The sequence below is a fragment of the Microcaecilia unicolor genome, chromosome 7, assembly GCF_901765095.1.
Source record: "Microcaecilia unicolor chromosome 7, aMicUni1.1, whole genome shotgun sequence".
NCBI lineage: Eukaryota > Metazoa > Chordata > Amphibia > Gymnophiona > Siphonopidae > Microcaecilia > Microcaecilia unicolor.
The window spans coordinates 166,912,645-166,930,057 of record NC_044037.1 but is presented as its reverse complement, the minus strand read 5'-3'; the positions used below and the strand labels follow the sequence as shown (position 1 = coordinate 166,930,057).

Here is a 17,413-nt window from a genome sequence, read left to right as displayed (position 1 = left end):
CCATCCAATTCCTCCAAGAATGGGACGATATAAGCACAACAACATTAAACAAAATCGCCCCAGTCCAAACCAGAACATCACACAGGAAAAATGCAAATCCATGGTTCACCGAAGAACTGAAAAAACTGAAAACACAAGTCAGGAGACTTGAACGAGCATGGAACAAAAAGAAAGACGAACAAACACTAAACGACTGGAAACAACTTCGGAGAAAATATAAATACACCATCAAACAGACAAAAAGACTACACTATAAAACACTAATAGGACCAAACTACAAAGACACACATAAACTCTTCAACCTCGTGAACAAACTGTTAGACACCACACCTGTTACAAACAACAGCAAAGATATACCAAGTGTCGACAACCTTGTGAAATACTTCAAGGAGAAAATTACACTATTGCGACACAAAATACCTGCCAGCCCTACAGAATACACCACTCTCCTAGACTGTCTAGATCCAGAAGAAGGAACACACCCAGCAGACAGAACCTGGACCGAATTTGAATTATTATCAGAAGACCTCATCTCTAATACTCTCAAAAGATATGCCAAATCCAACTGCAAACTAGACATCTGTCCGAACAGCCTCATGAAATCTGCTCCTCAAAAATTCATAATAAACCTAACAAACCACATAAACTACATGTTACAAAATGGACTCTTCTCAAAAGAAAAAGGAAAAATCTTACTCACCCCAATTCCTAAAGATACAAAGAAAAACACGAGCGAAATAACGAACTACAGGCCAATAGCATCCATACCACTAATAACCAAGATAACCGAAGGCATGGTAACTAAACAACTCACAAACTATCTAGACAAACATTCGATACTGCATGATGCCCAATCAGGATTCCGTTCGAATCACAGTACAGAAACAGTATTAGTCACCCTTATGACCAAATTCAAACAAATAATTGCAACCGGCAACAATATACTCCTCCTACAATTTGACATGTCAAGCGCCTTCGACATGGTTGACCATGAAATCCTACTACACATACTTGAATACTTTGGCATCGGAGGAAACGTCCTGAACTGGTTCAAGGGGTTCTTAACCCTGCATTCGTATCAAGTCACATCAAACTCAACCACGTCCAAAGCATGGATACCTGAATGTGGAGTCCCACAAGGATCACCTCTCTCACCAACCATATTTAACCTAATGATGATCCCTCTAGCGAAACTCCTATCAAACCATAACCTCAACCCATATATATACGCCGATGATGTGACAATATACATCCCATTCAAACAAGACACCAAAGAAATCTCAAAAGAAATCAATCATGGGCAAATACATTCCGCCTGAAACTGAACGCTGAAAAAACCCAATGCCTGATACTCACCTCCCAATACAACACAACTGAATTCAACGTGTTAAACACACCAAACCTTAAACTCCCTATCTCAGAAACGCTAAAAATCCTTGGAGTGACTATCGACCGCCACCTAACACTCGAAACCCACGCAAACAACATAACAAAGAAGATGTTCTTCTACATGTGGAAGTTGAAAAGGCTAAGACCATTCTTCCCAAGATTTGTCTTCCGCAGCCTAGTTCAATCCTTCGTCCTTAGCCACTTGGATTACTGCAACTCATTATACGCAGGATGCAAAGAGCAAATACTGAGGAAACTTCAGACAGCCCAGAACACAGCAGCCAGGCTCATCTTCGGAAAACCTAGATACGAAAGAGCAAAACCACTACGAGAGAAACTACATTGGCTTCCACTCAATGACCGCGTTACTTTTAAAGTCTGCACATTAGTCCATAAGATCATTCACGGCGAAGCCCCAGCGTACATGTCTGATTTAATAGACCTACCACTCAGAAACGCTAAAAGATCATCCCGAACTCACCTCAACCTCCACTACCCAACCTGCAAGGGCCTGAAATACAAGACGCTATACGCGTCAACCTTCTCCTACAAGAGCACGCAATCCTGGAATACACTACCGCGCAACCTAAGAATGATTAACGAACAAGCCTCCTTCCGTAAACTACTGAAGACTCACCTGTTTGAACAAACCTACGGAAAGAGCCTAAACACATAGAGACTACACTCACTGTTCACCAATGCAATGCACATCCACTTCTTATCCCTCATCCCGCTATCCAGTCAATCACATATTTATTCACAGAACTTTATACACCAAATGTCTTGGTGTCCAACAATGAATGTTTTTTCCCATTGTCTCTTTCCAATGTTTTTCAGTTGATGTCCCATTGTTATATTCCCAATGATATTCGAATGTCTCGCACAACCCTGTTCAATGTAATCCATAACCTAGTTGTAACCAATGTATCTCTATTATTCATATCTTATTGTAAGCCACACTGAGCCCGCAAATGGGTGGGAAAATGTGGGATACAAATGCAATAAATAAATATCAAACCAAACCGTTTGATGGTCACTGCTGCCCAGGTGGGCACCCACTCGGACATTTGACACGCTATCCCCATTTGTGAGCACCAGATCCAGCATCGCTCCCTCCCTCGTGGATTCCCTCACCTTTTGTCTGAGCAAAACACTTTGGAAAGCATCCACGATCTCTCTGCTTCTTTCCGATTCTGCAGACGGAATCTTCCAATCTACATCCGGCAGATTGAAATCTCCCAGCAACAGCACCTCTCTATTGTTTCCCAACTTTTGAATATCTGCGATCAGGTCTTTATCTAATTCCTCCAATTGTGTCGAGGTCTGTAGACAACACCCATGTGGACAGAGGTTCTATCCTCTCTTTTTAGGGTGATCCATATCACTTCTTTCCCCAGGTCCCTGTCATTTTTGGTCGCCGTGATATCATTTCTCACATACAGAGCTACTCCTCCACCTTTTCGACCCTCTCTATCCTTCCTAAACAAATTATAGCCTGGTATGTTTGCATCCCATTCATGGGAACCATTGAGCCATGTCTCTGTGATTGCAACAACGTCTAAGTCTGCCTCCAAGATCAGGGCTTGAACGTCATGAACTTTGTTGCCTAGACTGTGAGCATTTGTGGTCATCACTTTCCATTTACATTTCCTAGTATGTGTTTCAACATTTGTTATTTGGATGTGTTTTTTGTCTTTGGGTACCTCCATATCTTTTTGTTCTACCTTAATTTCTTTTGCTGTTTCTTCTGGCTCAGTTCTATTTTTAGGAACCTCACAGTGGTTTAATGGAGCAAAAGAATTCTGTAGGGGTAACACTTGTGAGGGTGTATGCCTCTGTGTCACATGACAAAGTCTGCCTGAGCCTACTGTGAACCATCTAGTCTTAGGTGGTTTTATCCTTTGAGGCAGTGGTGTGAATTGGGTTTGATTTTGTGTGGTGTGATTGTGTGCAGTCTTAGAAGTTGCTTTAAGTGCATCTAATTCCTGCTTTAATTTACTGAGCTCTTGTTTTAAACTAGCAAGCTGATGACAGATAGGACAAGCCTTAAGTTTCCAGATGATTGGCCTTGAAACTAAAGCTCCACAATTATTACAGAGAATAAAAGTCATCCTGATTTGTTGGAATGGATATGAATAGGTATTTTATGATGGGGCTTAACAGTGTGCAAGATTAACTTTACTCCTCAGCAATTTGAGACAGTTGTAATTTGGGTGGAGTTAAGCTGTGATAAGTAGTGTAATTAGAATAGGGATTTAGGAAGTGTCAGTCTTGGGTGGGGGGATGAGGGGGGGTAGGTGGGTTTAAACCTAAACTTGTGGAATGTGTTTGCTGTAAAACCTATCTTAGGCCTGTATTAAGCCTCTTTTCTACACAGCTGATTGGGACAAGGGGAAGACAAGGATAGAAGGTAGAGATGTGCAAAAAAAACACAATTCTAGGGTAGGAAAAGCCACAAATATAGCCAACACAAGTCTTATCTGAGTTTCGCCCAGCCAGAGACCAACAACACAGCTCCCAGTTCTCTCCACAGAAAACACACTTGTGTTTTTAAAATGACTGCAGAAAAAACCAGGTGAGATGGGTTGGGGGAGGGAAATGGGGTCAGCACACTTGGCAAAAGAAAGATTTCTAATACTTGCTGGCAGTTTGAAATCAGAAATCTAGTTTTCAGATTCACAGATATCAATAAACCAGTTTTAAACACAGTCAGATGAGTTGAGCTTAGAATATGATTCAAAAGAGTTAGGTGATAGCTAAACACTTTTATTTAAGGGCATATACAAAGGATAAATGTTTAAGAGATTGCTAAGCAGCAGGTCAGAATTTTTGTGTAGTGTGGTTGATAAATGTAAATGTTTGTGACCGTGCAATTTTATGAAATGTTTATGTATTGTAAACTGCTCAGAATTTTATGGTGTACGGTAAAAACTAATTACTAAGCATGAAACATTAATCATCTGAATAATGTTAACCTGGGCTGAATATCGATGCTACCTTATTAACTTTAGCTCCAGTCCCAGAATGGACTTTGCTTCTCTCAACCTTAGCAGATAAATTTTAGCTAGGAAATGAATTATCCAGTTAATTTATTCACTATCACTGAAATTTCTGTAGCAGTGAGTTATGTGGTTATGTTTGCAGTTAATCACATAAATCTGTCTGAATATCAGCCTTATAATGACTAGTGGATAGGCGGAATCTGAGTTCGCAATTCTTATTTTACTATTAAGCCAGACTTCAAGATTGCTGCTGAAAACACAGTGACATTTTGTATATCTGATAGAGTTACAGTTGTTTGGTTGCTTTCTTATTTTCTCATCACAATGCACAGGAATAACACTGATCTTTAATCTGAATTGCAGGCTACAGCAGCGCTTGTGGTGCTAAACTGTAGCAAAAAAAATATTACTACAGTGGGTACCTGGGATAAATTGGTCCTGTGGTGCTGACCATTATCCAAGTGAGTGACATGCCAGATCAGCCTTTCAATCCCATTCAGGAGGGGTTAGCATTTTAAAGAACAACATCTTTTCTTCAGCCTTTAAATTGCAGAGGTGATGTGCCAATCATCACAGTTGCAATTTTAGACTTAACAGGTGTGAACTAAATTGCAGCCTTCACACCTGCTTAAAAATTAGTACATCTAAAACCTGTTCTCTGAATTTTTCTCTTTCATACTTGGCCCATATTTTGATTCTCCATTGTTAAAATCTTTCTGAAGAAACAGACTATTTGTGTTCTTTATATGTTATTTTCCATAGCTTCATTACCTCTTGTTAGTATTATGGTTAGTTGCTTGTTTATATATTTTTTTAAACAATTCACATGTATAAAAGCCAGGACCCTTGGGAGCCTGGAGGAGCTGGAGACAGTGGCGAAATAGGGGGGGCTGCCACCCAGGGCGGGGCGGTTTGCCGTTGCACCCCCCCCCCGAGTGCAGCATGATGACACCCCCTCCCCCCCACCAGCTCCTGCACCCTACCTTTAAAAAGAATATCGGGAGGTGAGGCACAGCGCCTCGCGCCTGCCCTGCACGTAAAAGAACTGTGGACCGTCGGGCCTTCTCTCGCTCTGTCTGTCCTGCCCTTGCGGAAATAGGAAGTTGCGTTAGCGGAGGGCGGGACAGATAGAGCGAGGGAAGACCCGACGGTCCACATTTCTTTTACATGCAGGGCAGGCGCGAGGCGCTGCACCTCGCCTCCCGATATTCTTTTTAAAGGTAGGGTGCGGGAGCTAGTCAGGGGGGTGTTGATTCACCGAGGGGGGGGAGCTGGCAGGGAGCACCCCCCCCTGAGCTGACACCATTGGCGGACCGGTCCGCCCCTCCCGCCCGCCCCCTTGCTATGCCACTGGCTGGAGACACTACTTGTTTTGTTTTCTGCAGGTACTGTGATCTTTACAGGTTCTACGATGGGGAAGGGTAAAGGGAAGGCAAAGATTGGAGTTGGTAGGACACTGAGGAACAGTGGCCCCATGGATAGTAACATAGTATAGTAGATGACGGCAGAGAAAGACCTGCACGGGTCCATCCAGTCTGCCCAACAAGATAAACTCATATGTGCTACTTTTTGTGTATACCTGACCTTGATTTGTGTCTGCCATTTTCACAGCACAGACCGTAGAAGTCTGCCCAGCACTAGCCCTGCCTCCCAACCACTAGCCCCACCCCCACCACTGGCTCTGCCACCCAATCTCCGATAGACGTTTACTTGCAAAAGAGGCATCCTATCCCACAGAATACCATTTCTGCTTGTGGTGCTTCTTTGAATATGGGTAGTCATTCTACCTCATCCCCTCCTGGTGTTTATTGTTCTGCTATCCAAGGAGGTACTACTAAAGATGGAGTTTCCTTTCTAGGTTGGAATATCTATGTTAGGTTTGCCTGGATCCTCCACAGAAAACTCCATCTTTAAATGTCTCTATACCAGGGGTAGGCAACTCCGGTCCTCGAGAGCCACAGGCAGGTCAGGTTTTCACGATATCCACAATGAATATGCAGGAGATAGATTTGCATACCATGGAGGCAGTGCTTGCAAATCTATCTCCTGCATATTCATTGTGGATATAGTTATCCAATAGTTAAATCAGAACCACAAGTCTCTGCATGGAATGGGGTAAGACTAGGACTGGATCAACCCTGTCAGGCAAATCTGGATCTAGTTGGCAACCCTAATTAGGTGCTTAACACATGTTAGTAAATGGGGACCCTTTGTCTCCTCCTGTTATGCAATGACTTCAGAAGGGCATGGCACTTCCCTTTTTATTCTAATAGGTTTGGATTGCATTGATATTTTAAGGTTATGGATCCATACATTCCAGGGTCCAATTTTATGATTTTTTTTTGTTTTTCTTGTTTAAAAATGACAAGTTATAAATGTTTTGCACCCCCAAAAATTGATACACCCACTAAACTATTCTTGTTATTGTGCTTCCCCCATTTTCACTGAAAACAACCTTTAGCTAGGAATTACCACTTGTAAAACTCATTCCCTTTCAGAGGAAGCAAAGTCATTTTCTTTTGAAAAAGTGTTTTCTGGACAACAGTTCACCTATCACATAGACCCATGTCCTCTTCTCAAAGGTACTGTATGAAACTGAGGGGAACTGTGGTTCTGCTGTAGCCTAGAAACTACCATGCATAAACTACCACTACTGCTTATTTCTATAGCGCTACTAGATGTAAGCAGCGCTGTACATTTGAACATGAAGAGACAGTCCCTGTTGGATAGAGCTTAAAATTTAATCAGGACAAACAGGACAAATAAAGGGATAAGGGAATTACTAAGGTGGGAATGATAAACAGACCTTGGTACTGAACACGTGTATAGGGGTATGGAGTTAAAAGCAGCCTCAAAAGGTGGGCTTTTTTCCTATTTTTTAAGACATTTTTTTTGCCTCTACAGAAAACTGTGAAATATTTGTGTCTTGTCTTCTCCAAACATAGTCTTGTCACCTACTAGAGAACTGCAGTCTTCAGAGAGCACCTGTTATAGGCAATCAACTTTGCTTTCTTTTCTGAGCATGTGTAATAGATTGTATATTTGGTCACACGTAATGATTAGTGATAAAACATGGCAGTAACAATCTTATTTCTGATTGTTTTCTTTTTTAGAATCTCCTGGTAAAGATTTTGGTCCCACCCTGGGATTGAAAATGTCCAGCTCACTGGAGAGTCTACAAACTGCTGTCGCTGAAGTAAAAAAGAATGATCTTCCTTTTCACAGACCCAGGCCTCACATGGTCCGTGGCCGAGGCTGTAATGAAAGCTTTAGAGCAGCCATTGATAAATCTTATGATGGACCTGATGAAGCTGAAGATGGTATGTCATGGGTTCACTTTAAAGAATCTTTTTTTTTTTTAATTAACTTGGTGACCACCTTTAAGAATTTCCTAAATAACAATCCCACTGGAGATACTGCAGGTCCTTTTTGAATGGAGCAAGACTCTGTGATGGCTAGAGAGCATCGCAATTTATTTCTGACATTTTTACTTCATTGTTTCTAACAGAATGGGCCACTTATAGAAGATAATCCAAAAAGGAAAAGCGAAAGTAAAGAGTTTGCATGATTGCTGTGCTTGAAATTTTAAAAGCAGTAAGGGGGGCAATTCTACAACTGCGCTCCTCCATTTAGGTGCCTCGAGAGTACGTGGTGAGCCTGTTCTGTGATGGCATCTGACTGCCCAGATCTGTTCTAGAATGCCAGTGTAATCCTATATCAGCATGTCTTACATTATGTGGCTGCAATTACACCAGCCATAGACCTGGCATAACTGTGGCCAGGTAAATGCAGCAGGGACGCATGTAACTTACAGTGTGTAAGTGGAAGCTCTGCCCATGTATAGACCCCCTTGCATTCGTATGGTATGTAAGTTAGGTGTGCCATTGTAGAATAGTTCAAGCGCTCTGCTGGCACTTCCATGGGTAAGTGTGCATATGCTATACATTCATGTTCTTAAGGGGTACATATGGGGGCACATAGATTATAGAATTTCCCTTCATACTTGGAGTTTCCATTTTCAAATAATAACCCCACCTTGAAAGAGGGAATGACTGATCACGTTGAAGAGGAAAAGAATGATTAGCAAGAGCAGGAATAGGTTCAGGAGCTATGAATTCTGCTAAACCTGTCATTCTGGGCTTTTTTTTAATTATATTTTTTAATTATGTTGGCAATAAACTTGAGATGGGATACGCAGCTGATACATATCCTATCTAGTGTACTGAGGACATGTTGGTGTATTTAGTAAACCCTCCCATATTGTGGTCATTAGAAGCAATAAGAGCTCTATAGAAGAGATAGTATATAATAAGGAAGTGAGAGAAAAACTGAGGAATAGGCATGTAACTTGGAGGATATTTAAAAATACAGCTCATGGCAATTTAACAGGTGAGAAGCAGAGAGACTTGGGAGTGGTTTTACAAGAGGTTTGAACATGCATAACAGTGTTTTACTAGCTGAACTAGGCACTTCTAAAATTGCCCAATGGTACATACAAATAAAAGTAGACTATTGGAGAACTAAAGGGCAATTCTGTAACAAGTTGTTTACATTTACATTCCCACTGTATGCCTAAATGTACAAAATACTGGCATTTTGAGGGGATGTTTTCAAGGCAGTGGCCAAAAAGGCAAACAGAAACTTAGAATTTATTAGGAAAGAAATAGAAAATATAACACGTGACATCCTGTTTCTAACAGTTGCCAGGACACAAGTCCCTAGCAATCCCAAAAGAATAAAACAGATTTCATGATACGTATCCTAGGAATAAACAGTGGATTCTTCCAAGTCCACCTTACCACTCTCTCTGTGAAAAAATACTTCCCGACATTTTTCTTCAGTCTGCCCCCCTTCAATCTCATTCCATTTCCTCTACCGCCTTCCCATCTACAGAAAAGGTTCGTTTGCGGATTAATGCGGATGTAAGCCACATTGAGCCTGCAAATAGGTGGGAAAATGTGGGGTACAAATGTAACAAATAAATTAATAATGTTTATATTTTAAGCCCTGTTGTGCTAACCACTTTTACCACATTCTTTGACAATGAATTCCAGAGCTTGATTACAAGTTGAGGGAAGAAATATTTTCTCTGTTTTGTTCTAAATGTACTAAATGTATTACTTAATAACTTCATTGTGTGTCCCCTAAACCTTGTACTTTTGGTAGCGTAAAGAAGTGATTCAAGGAGTGGAACGAGTAGACATTTAGATGACAACTTACAGAATGCTGTAAGATGCCTGCTGCATTTAGGTGCCTCCATTTACACCAGGCCAATGGCAGATGTAAATGTACACTGATATTGTGTGTCCAAATGAACACTGATATTCAATAAGGACACTTGAGTGCCCAAGTATCTCTAGGACTAGACTGTCCCCTCACATTACTGGGTACCTAAATGGAGGTACCCTGTTATAGAATTGTTCCCCTAATGTCTACATTTGTGCATTATATAAACAGGCAGAGAATGGGCACAAAAGAGACAGGATCTACACTTATGTGCATATCCTTACTGACACCTAAATGCACACGGCTTTCGTGTAGGTTATTTTATTGAAGCACATAAGTTACCTTTATAAAATTATCCAATTAATAAAAAATACCCTTGGGTAGGGAAATCTGAAGCAATTCAGAAAACATTGCACTTTTCACCCTATTAATTTTAAGTTTGCTTACATGTCATCCCAGTTTAGGCAGCATGTTATAGGAATTCCTTCTATGCATGCAATATCAGGATCCTCTTGTGACTGTGCAGAGCTAACTTAATTCCTAGGGGGGGGACCTGTTAAATGTAAATTACTCTTTGAAACAGTAGAAGGGTTTCTCAGATTTCTGTTCTCCAATCTACCCAGGTATTTTCTCACTTTGCATGCATATGTGATATTTCACAACTAGTCTCAAACTCAACCAGGTCCCCTTTTAACACAGAAGTTAAATACATTGATGATAGTAGGACAGAAACGGGCTCATTTTCAAAGCACTTAGCCTTCCAAAGTTCCATAGAAACCTATGGAACTTTGGAAGGCTAAGTGCTTTGAAAATATGCCTCTCTGTGCCTCTTAGCAGCTCCCAGTTCAACTGCTCCTTTTTCTAGACCCCTTTCTGCTTTGTGCAGGCAGCAGGCTTTAAAATACAGTGTTCAGCCAGCAAATAATCCATTGAAAAAGTTTTGAAAGCTTTCAGTACAGGAACGGCAAAGCCCACCCAGTTCCCAGCCCACACACTGTGCCACACTAGATTTGTTTCAGAGCTTTGGGAACAGTATCAAATGGCAGTCTAATTTTCAAATAAGTGAATATGGGTTTAGAGGTACCTTCATTTCAGTCAGCTCATTTTCTTTTCATAAATGGTATCAGTGGATCATAACAACTGATATAGTGGCAAATGTTATCCCACAGGGGCTTAGGCATATACCGCTTGTATTTTTTTTCATTGGAAGAAGGAGTGATGTAGCAACAGTGCTTCTTTACAGCAAACTCTTATTATTAACTAGTAAAAAAGGCCCGTTTCTGACACAAATGAAACGGGCGCTAGCGAGGTTTTCCTCGGAGTGTGTATGTTTGTGAGAGTGAATCTGCGAGTGTGTGTGTGTGACAGAGAGAGTGAGACTGGGTGCGAGTGTGTCTGTGTGTGCCTGGGGCCCTCCCTCCCACCCAGTTCCAGTGTCCCCCCCTTCCTCCGTGTTCCAGGGTCGTCGTCCCCCCCCCTCACTCCCTCCAAGTTCCAGGGTCGTTCCCCCCCCCCCCCCCGGTTTTTTTTAAAGTTTTTGTACAGGTGGTGCATTCCCCCCTCCTCCAAGTTCCAGACCTCCCTCCCTCCGTTCCAAACCCCCTCCCCCCAAGTTCCAGACCCCCTCCCTCCCTCCCTCCAAATTCCAGACCCCCCTCCGAGTTCCAGACCCCTCCCGCTCTCCGAGTTCCAGACCCCACCTCCCTGCCCCCTCCCTCTGATTTGCAGACCCCCTTCCTCCAATTTCCCGACCCCTCCTCGGAGTTCCTGACCCCTGGACCCCCCTACCACGACCCTCTCGAGCCCCCCTTCCCACTGCCAACCCTCCGGGCTTCGTAGCCCATCTGTGAAGAAAATTACAGACACAGGCAGGCAGACGCATAGAACGTTGGAGGTGAGAATTATTATATAGGATGCATCATAATGGGTCTAATGACATCAGCTAGGGCTTTGGAGCCCATCTGTGACGAAAGTTATGGACACAGGCAGGCAGACGCATAGAATGATGGAGGTGAGAATTATTATATAGGATATGGTGCAAGAGACATGGGCTGATCACCTGATAAATTGGAAATTAGCATACAAAACCAAATATTAGCAACCAGAGCTGGGCGTAGGTGAATACACATTACAGGTAATCTTTTTATTTTATAAGGTTTTTGTCAGTCCAGGTTTTTTATTTTATTTTATGCACTCATTCTCAAAAAGAACATCAAACTATTACATAGAAACATAGTAAACGTCAGCGGTTAATCCAGTCTGCCCCTCCAGGTGGCCAGAGTTGAATCTGGCACTCTGCACAGGTTCCACTTCTTCGTGATTAAATACTGGTATACTTTATCTCCATCTCTCCTTGCCAGTTTTGGGCATAGACCGTAAAAGTCTGCCCAGCATTGGCCCTATTTCCTGACTACTAGGCTTGCTATCGAAGTCCACTCCAGCCTCAGTCCTGATCTGTTTTTGCCATTTACATAACCCACGCCATAGAAGTCTGCCCTACACTAGTCTTACTTCCCAGCCTCTGAAGCTGCTGTGAAAGCTCAATCCAGTCATGAAATCATTTAAGTTTTGCTTTAATTGTATTCCATCCTGTTTCTATCTAGTGTTCCTCTGTGTTTATCCCACGCATTATTGAATTATGTCACCATTTTTGACCTCTTGTGGAAGGCATTCCAGGCATCCCCCACCCTTTCTGTGAAAAAGTGTTTCCTGACATTGCCCCTAAGTCTCCCACCCTGCTACCTCAAATCATGACCTCTAGTTCTACTGCTTTCCCATCTCTGAAAAAGATTAGTTTATATATTAATACCTTTTAAGTATTTAAATCTCTATATCATATCCCCCATCCCTCCTTTCCTCTAGGGTATATATATTGAGATCTTCAAGTCTCTTCTCGTACGTCTTTTGGCACAAGCCCCCATATCATTTTTGTCGCCTTCCTCTGAACTGTCTCAAGTCTTTTGATGTTGCTAACAAGATACGGCCTCTAAAAGTGAACACAGTACTCCAAATGGGGCCTCACAAACGACTTGTACAAAGGCATTAACACCTCCTTTCTTCTACTGGATATGCATCTCTCTATGCAGCCTAGTATCCTTCTTGCTATAGCCACTGTCTTGTCATGTTGTTTTGCTGTCTTAAGATCCTATTACTAAAAGAAATTTTAAAGAGGTGCTGAACTAATAAAACGCACCTCCAACGTTCTGAAGCTGACTGCGTGGACATAAGCCTTGAGGCATTTGTGCTTCTGTATCCATCTCCTGAAATGATGACGTCTCCCACTTCCGGGTGCGTCAGCAGCAAAAGTGCCGAATCACAACATAGCAGCACCAGCCAACACCAACAGACTAAAAAAAAAAAAAACCTGCCAAACCCGCCGGAACTTCTTCAATCGACGAAATAATTCAATCGACGGGTGATTTGGCACACCCACACATGAACAACAGTGCTCCAAAAAACGAAAAAAATGGTCGTGAAGAAGCAGAAAAAGGCAGCATCGGCGGGAGTGAAAGAGAGTCCGAAGAGACCCAAGAAACCGTCAGCAGCGGCTACCAAAAAAGTTGCAAAGCGCCCCAAAAAAACGAAAGCAGATAAACACAAGAAAGTCACTAACAGCTGGCCACCGCAACACAGATCAAAGAAACAGTAAGATGAGTTTGGTTTGAATTGAAAAGCATGCTTCTGTATGGGGGGGGGGCAGGGATCCAGAGACCAGAGGGGGGGTGAGGGAGAGGGGGTACTGACAAGAGGGAGGGGGAGGGGGTCCTGATCCCTCAGACAGGTTCCTGAGACCAGAGAGGGAGGGGGTAGGGGGGCCTGAGACCAGAGAGAGAGGGGGGAGGGGGGGCTGAGACCACAGAGAGAGGGGGAGGGGGGCCTGAGAACAGAGAGGGGGGGAGGTAGTGTGTTTCTCTCACTCACACACACTGTCTTTCACACACTGTCTCACACTGTATCACATTCACTCTCTGTATCACACAGACACTCTCACACACTCTCTCGGTCTCACAGACAATCTGTGTATCGCACACATACTCTCTCACACTCTCTGTCTTACATACACTCTCTCTCACACACACTGTATCTGTGTGAAGCACAGTCTCTCTCACACTCACTGTCTCACAAATGCACTTGCACACACTCTCATTCTCACGCATACACTCTTTCACAGACACACTCGCACCCAGACACACTCTCTCTCTGTCACACATACACACTCGCACATTCACTCTCTCTCTATCTCACACAGTCACTCTCACACACACTCTCTCAAACATACACATTCCAAGGAAAACCTTGCTAGCACCCGTTTCATTTGTGTCAGAAATGGGCCTTTTTTCTAGTCTGTATAATAATTTGTACCTCAGCTTCTCTGGATGGCTGGCTGACTGGGTTTGTAACATGCTGACGTCAGCTTGCCTCCAGTGTTCCCTTCTCTCTGTGTCCCACCCTCGCGTAAAAACGAAATGACGTCAGAGGAGGGCAGGACACTGACAGGGAAGGCAAGGGAACGCTGGAGGCGACTGCCGCCGCTCCAGCCTGAGGTAAGATGGATGGCTTACAGGGAGAGCGGCAGGAAGGACAGAGTCACTAGCCATGGAGGGGAGGGGAGAATCACTGGTGATGGATGGGAGGGCAGGGCACAGGACAATCACTGCACATGTGTTGGAGGGCAGGGCAGAAGTGAATTGCTGGATATCGATGGGATGGGAGGCAAGAGGAGAATCACAGAACACGGATGGGAGAGGAGGGCAGTGCAGAGGAGAATCGGTGGGCATGGAGGGGAGGCCAAAATTGCGGGACATAGAGGGGAGGGGAGGGCAGGGCAGAGGAGAATCGCTGGACATAGATGAGATGGAAGGGAATGGGAGGAGAGGGAAGAATCGCTGGACATGGAGGGGAAGGCAGGGGAGAAGCAGACGGACACTCCAACGTACTGTGCATCAATTGCTCGACATGGATGGGAGGGCAGGGCAAAGGACAATTGCTGCACATGGAAGGGATGGGAGAGCAGTGCAGAGGCGAATCTCTGGATATGGATGGGATGGGAGGCGAGGGCAAAATCGCGGGACACGGAGGGGAGGGCAGAGCAGAGGAGAATCGCTGGAAATTGAGGGGAGGCCAGAATCGCGGGACACAGAGGGGAAGGCAGGCAGAGGAGAATCACTGGGCATGGAGGGGAGGTCAGAATCGCGGGGCACGGAGGGGATGGGGGTGGAGGGAAGAATCGCTGCATATGGAGGGGAGGGCAGGGGAGAGAGGAAAAATTGCTTAAATGCGAGCCTTCCTAGGGCCCGTTTCATTTTTGACGAAACGGGCTAATTATTCTTGTGTTAGAATAATGTCCAAGTCAGGGATGGTTTCCTCAGAAAATATAATGACCGATGGGAAAATGTTACTATTTTTGTAGAAATTGACCTCTTCCATTAAACTACGGTCTGTGCCCTGATTATGGCTAGACAGATTTGGATGAGCTTGAGTAGACAGCTTAAATAGCTGGAGAACAAGGCCAGTGTTGGGCAGACTTCTAGTCTGTGCCCTGAGAATAGCAGGGACAAAACAACAAGTATGCATGTATAGTATTTCATCATACTTTGTGCTATGAGTTATCTTGTTGGGCAGACTGGATGGACTGTAAGGTCTTTATCTGCCATCATCAATTATGTTACTATATGTTACTATCCAGCTTATTTTCGAAAGTGATAGCCGGCCATCTTCCGACACAAATCGGGAGATGGCCGGCCATCTCCTAAAACCGGCCAAATTGGTATAATCGAAAGCCGATTTTTGGACACACTCGCCGGCATTCCGTCACGAAGGCGGCTAAACTTCAAGGGGGCGTGTCGGCAGGGTAGTGAAGGCTGGATGTGGGCGTGCTTACAAGATGGCCGGCTTCAGCTGATAATGGAAAAAAGAAAACCGGCGATGACAAGCATTTGGCCGGTTTTACTTGGTCTATTTATTTTTACGACCAAGTCTCAAAAAGATGCCCAAACTGACCAGATGACCACCGGAAGGAATCGGGGATGACCTCCCCATTCTCCTCCAGTGGTCACCAACCCCCTCCCACCCAAAAAAACTTTAAAACATTTCCTTCTTAGGAGGGGAAGCCAGTCGGCCAGCTCGTAAAAAAAAAAAAAAAAGGATCTTGCTGATCAGTTATGTTATGACTTACTTGTTCTGGAGTGCTGAATTTTGTGATACTGTTTTGAGAAATATTCAAGAAAGACTTCATACAAATTTTAAAAAATCCCTGCCGTTCATTTCCCCTTGATGGCCGTTCCCTGACGTGCACTTCCCTTAATAGCCGTCTTTCTTTTGCCACAGCTCCACTTACTTGGCTGACCCTCCCTTTTGATTATACCCCTTCAGGTCTCTCTCAGCCAATCACAGTGCATTAAGCTGTCTGTGAATGGCTGAGAGAGACCTGGAGGGGTATAATCAAAAAGGAGAGACACCCAAGTAAGTGGAGCTGTGGCCAAGTGGTACCATCACTGGTCTTGTAATGCAGAGGTGGCTGGTTCAAATCCCACTGTTACTACAAAAAAGCAGTGTGCAAAAACTTTTGATTTCCCTGTTCAGGGAGAAAGACGGCCATTAAGAGAAGTGCACTTTCGGAGAGAAAGACGGCTATTAAGGGAAGTGCACGTCAGGGACTTTTTTCATTTGTATGAAGTCTTTCTTGAACATTTCTCAAAACAGTATCACAAAATACAGCACTCCTGAACAAGTAAGTCATAACATAACTGATCAGCAAGATCTAAACATCCAGAAGTACCAGTGCACTACGAATGCTGGCCCCTCCCACGGCCAAATGCCTTGGATTTGGCTGGGTTTGAGATGGCCAGTTCCAGTTTCCATTATCGCTGAAAAACAAAGCCGGCCATCTCAAACCCGGTGATCTGTGGCATTTGGCCAGCCCCAACCGTATTATCGAAACAAAAGTTGGCCGGCCATCTTTTTCGATAATACGGTTCCGGCCAGCTGTTGCGGCGCCGCCAAAATAGATCGCCGGCGATCAATTTCGCCGGCGCCGTTCGATAATGCCCCTACACGTGAAAGTAATTAAATATATTTTTCCTTGGTCTACCTTCAAGTTTGTTTGTTCAGCCTGGCTAAAATAGATTGCCTGCCAGATCTTTGAAACCTCCTTTGATATATCTGTACAATATAATTCGACGTCTTTTTAGACAGTCATAGATATTGAGTAACTTTGGAAGATACTTTTTTTTAATAGCACTGCACAGAGACTTAGAATCATCATATTTGGTGGCATTGGAGCAATATGTTTTATATATATATATATATATATATATATATATATATATATATATATATATATATATATATATATATAATATCTATATATGTAAAAGGCAACCCCAGCGTTCTATGAAGCCTCCAGCCGGAAGTGTGAAGCGCCAGAGATATCCGGTTTCCCCATGAGTGAAGGAAAACAGCACAGCACGAAATCCCAGGAAACAGTGAAGGACTCAGAGGGGGGAGGGGAGAGAGATGCCCTCACTCTCTCTGTAACACAAACACAGCACAGCAGGAAACTTAACACTGAAGGACTGGACTCGGAGGGGGGAGGGGGAGGGAGAGAGGGCAGGGGGCAGGGACACTCCCACATGCACATTCTGAAGAAAACCTTGCTAGCCCCCGTTTCATTTGCATCAGAAACGGGGCTTTTTTACTAGTAATATAATAAAACTCACCCTCAACGTTCTGAGGACACGGACATCACTTCCGTATATAAAACTCACCCTCAACATTCTGAGGACACTGATGTCACT

The 17,413-nt window shown here is 43.6% G+C and overlaps 1 protein-coding gene across 2 annotated transcripts in view; it reads left to right on the top strand.

Moving 5' to 3' along the window:
* Positions 1-17,413, top strand: part of PARD3B (par-3 family cell polarity regulator beta) — a 2,175,158-nt gene that overhangs the window by 1,330,614 nt on the left and 827,131 nt on the right. For both annotated transcript variants that reach the window (XM_030209894.1, XM_030209893.1), the window contains exon 17: positions 7,505-7,711. In XM_030209894.1, coding sequence (XP_030065754.1) covers positions 7,505-7,711 — 207 coding nt within the window. The remainder of the gene's footprint in view (positions 1-7,504; positions 7,712-17,413) is intronic.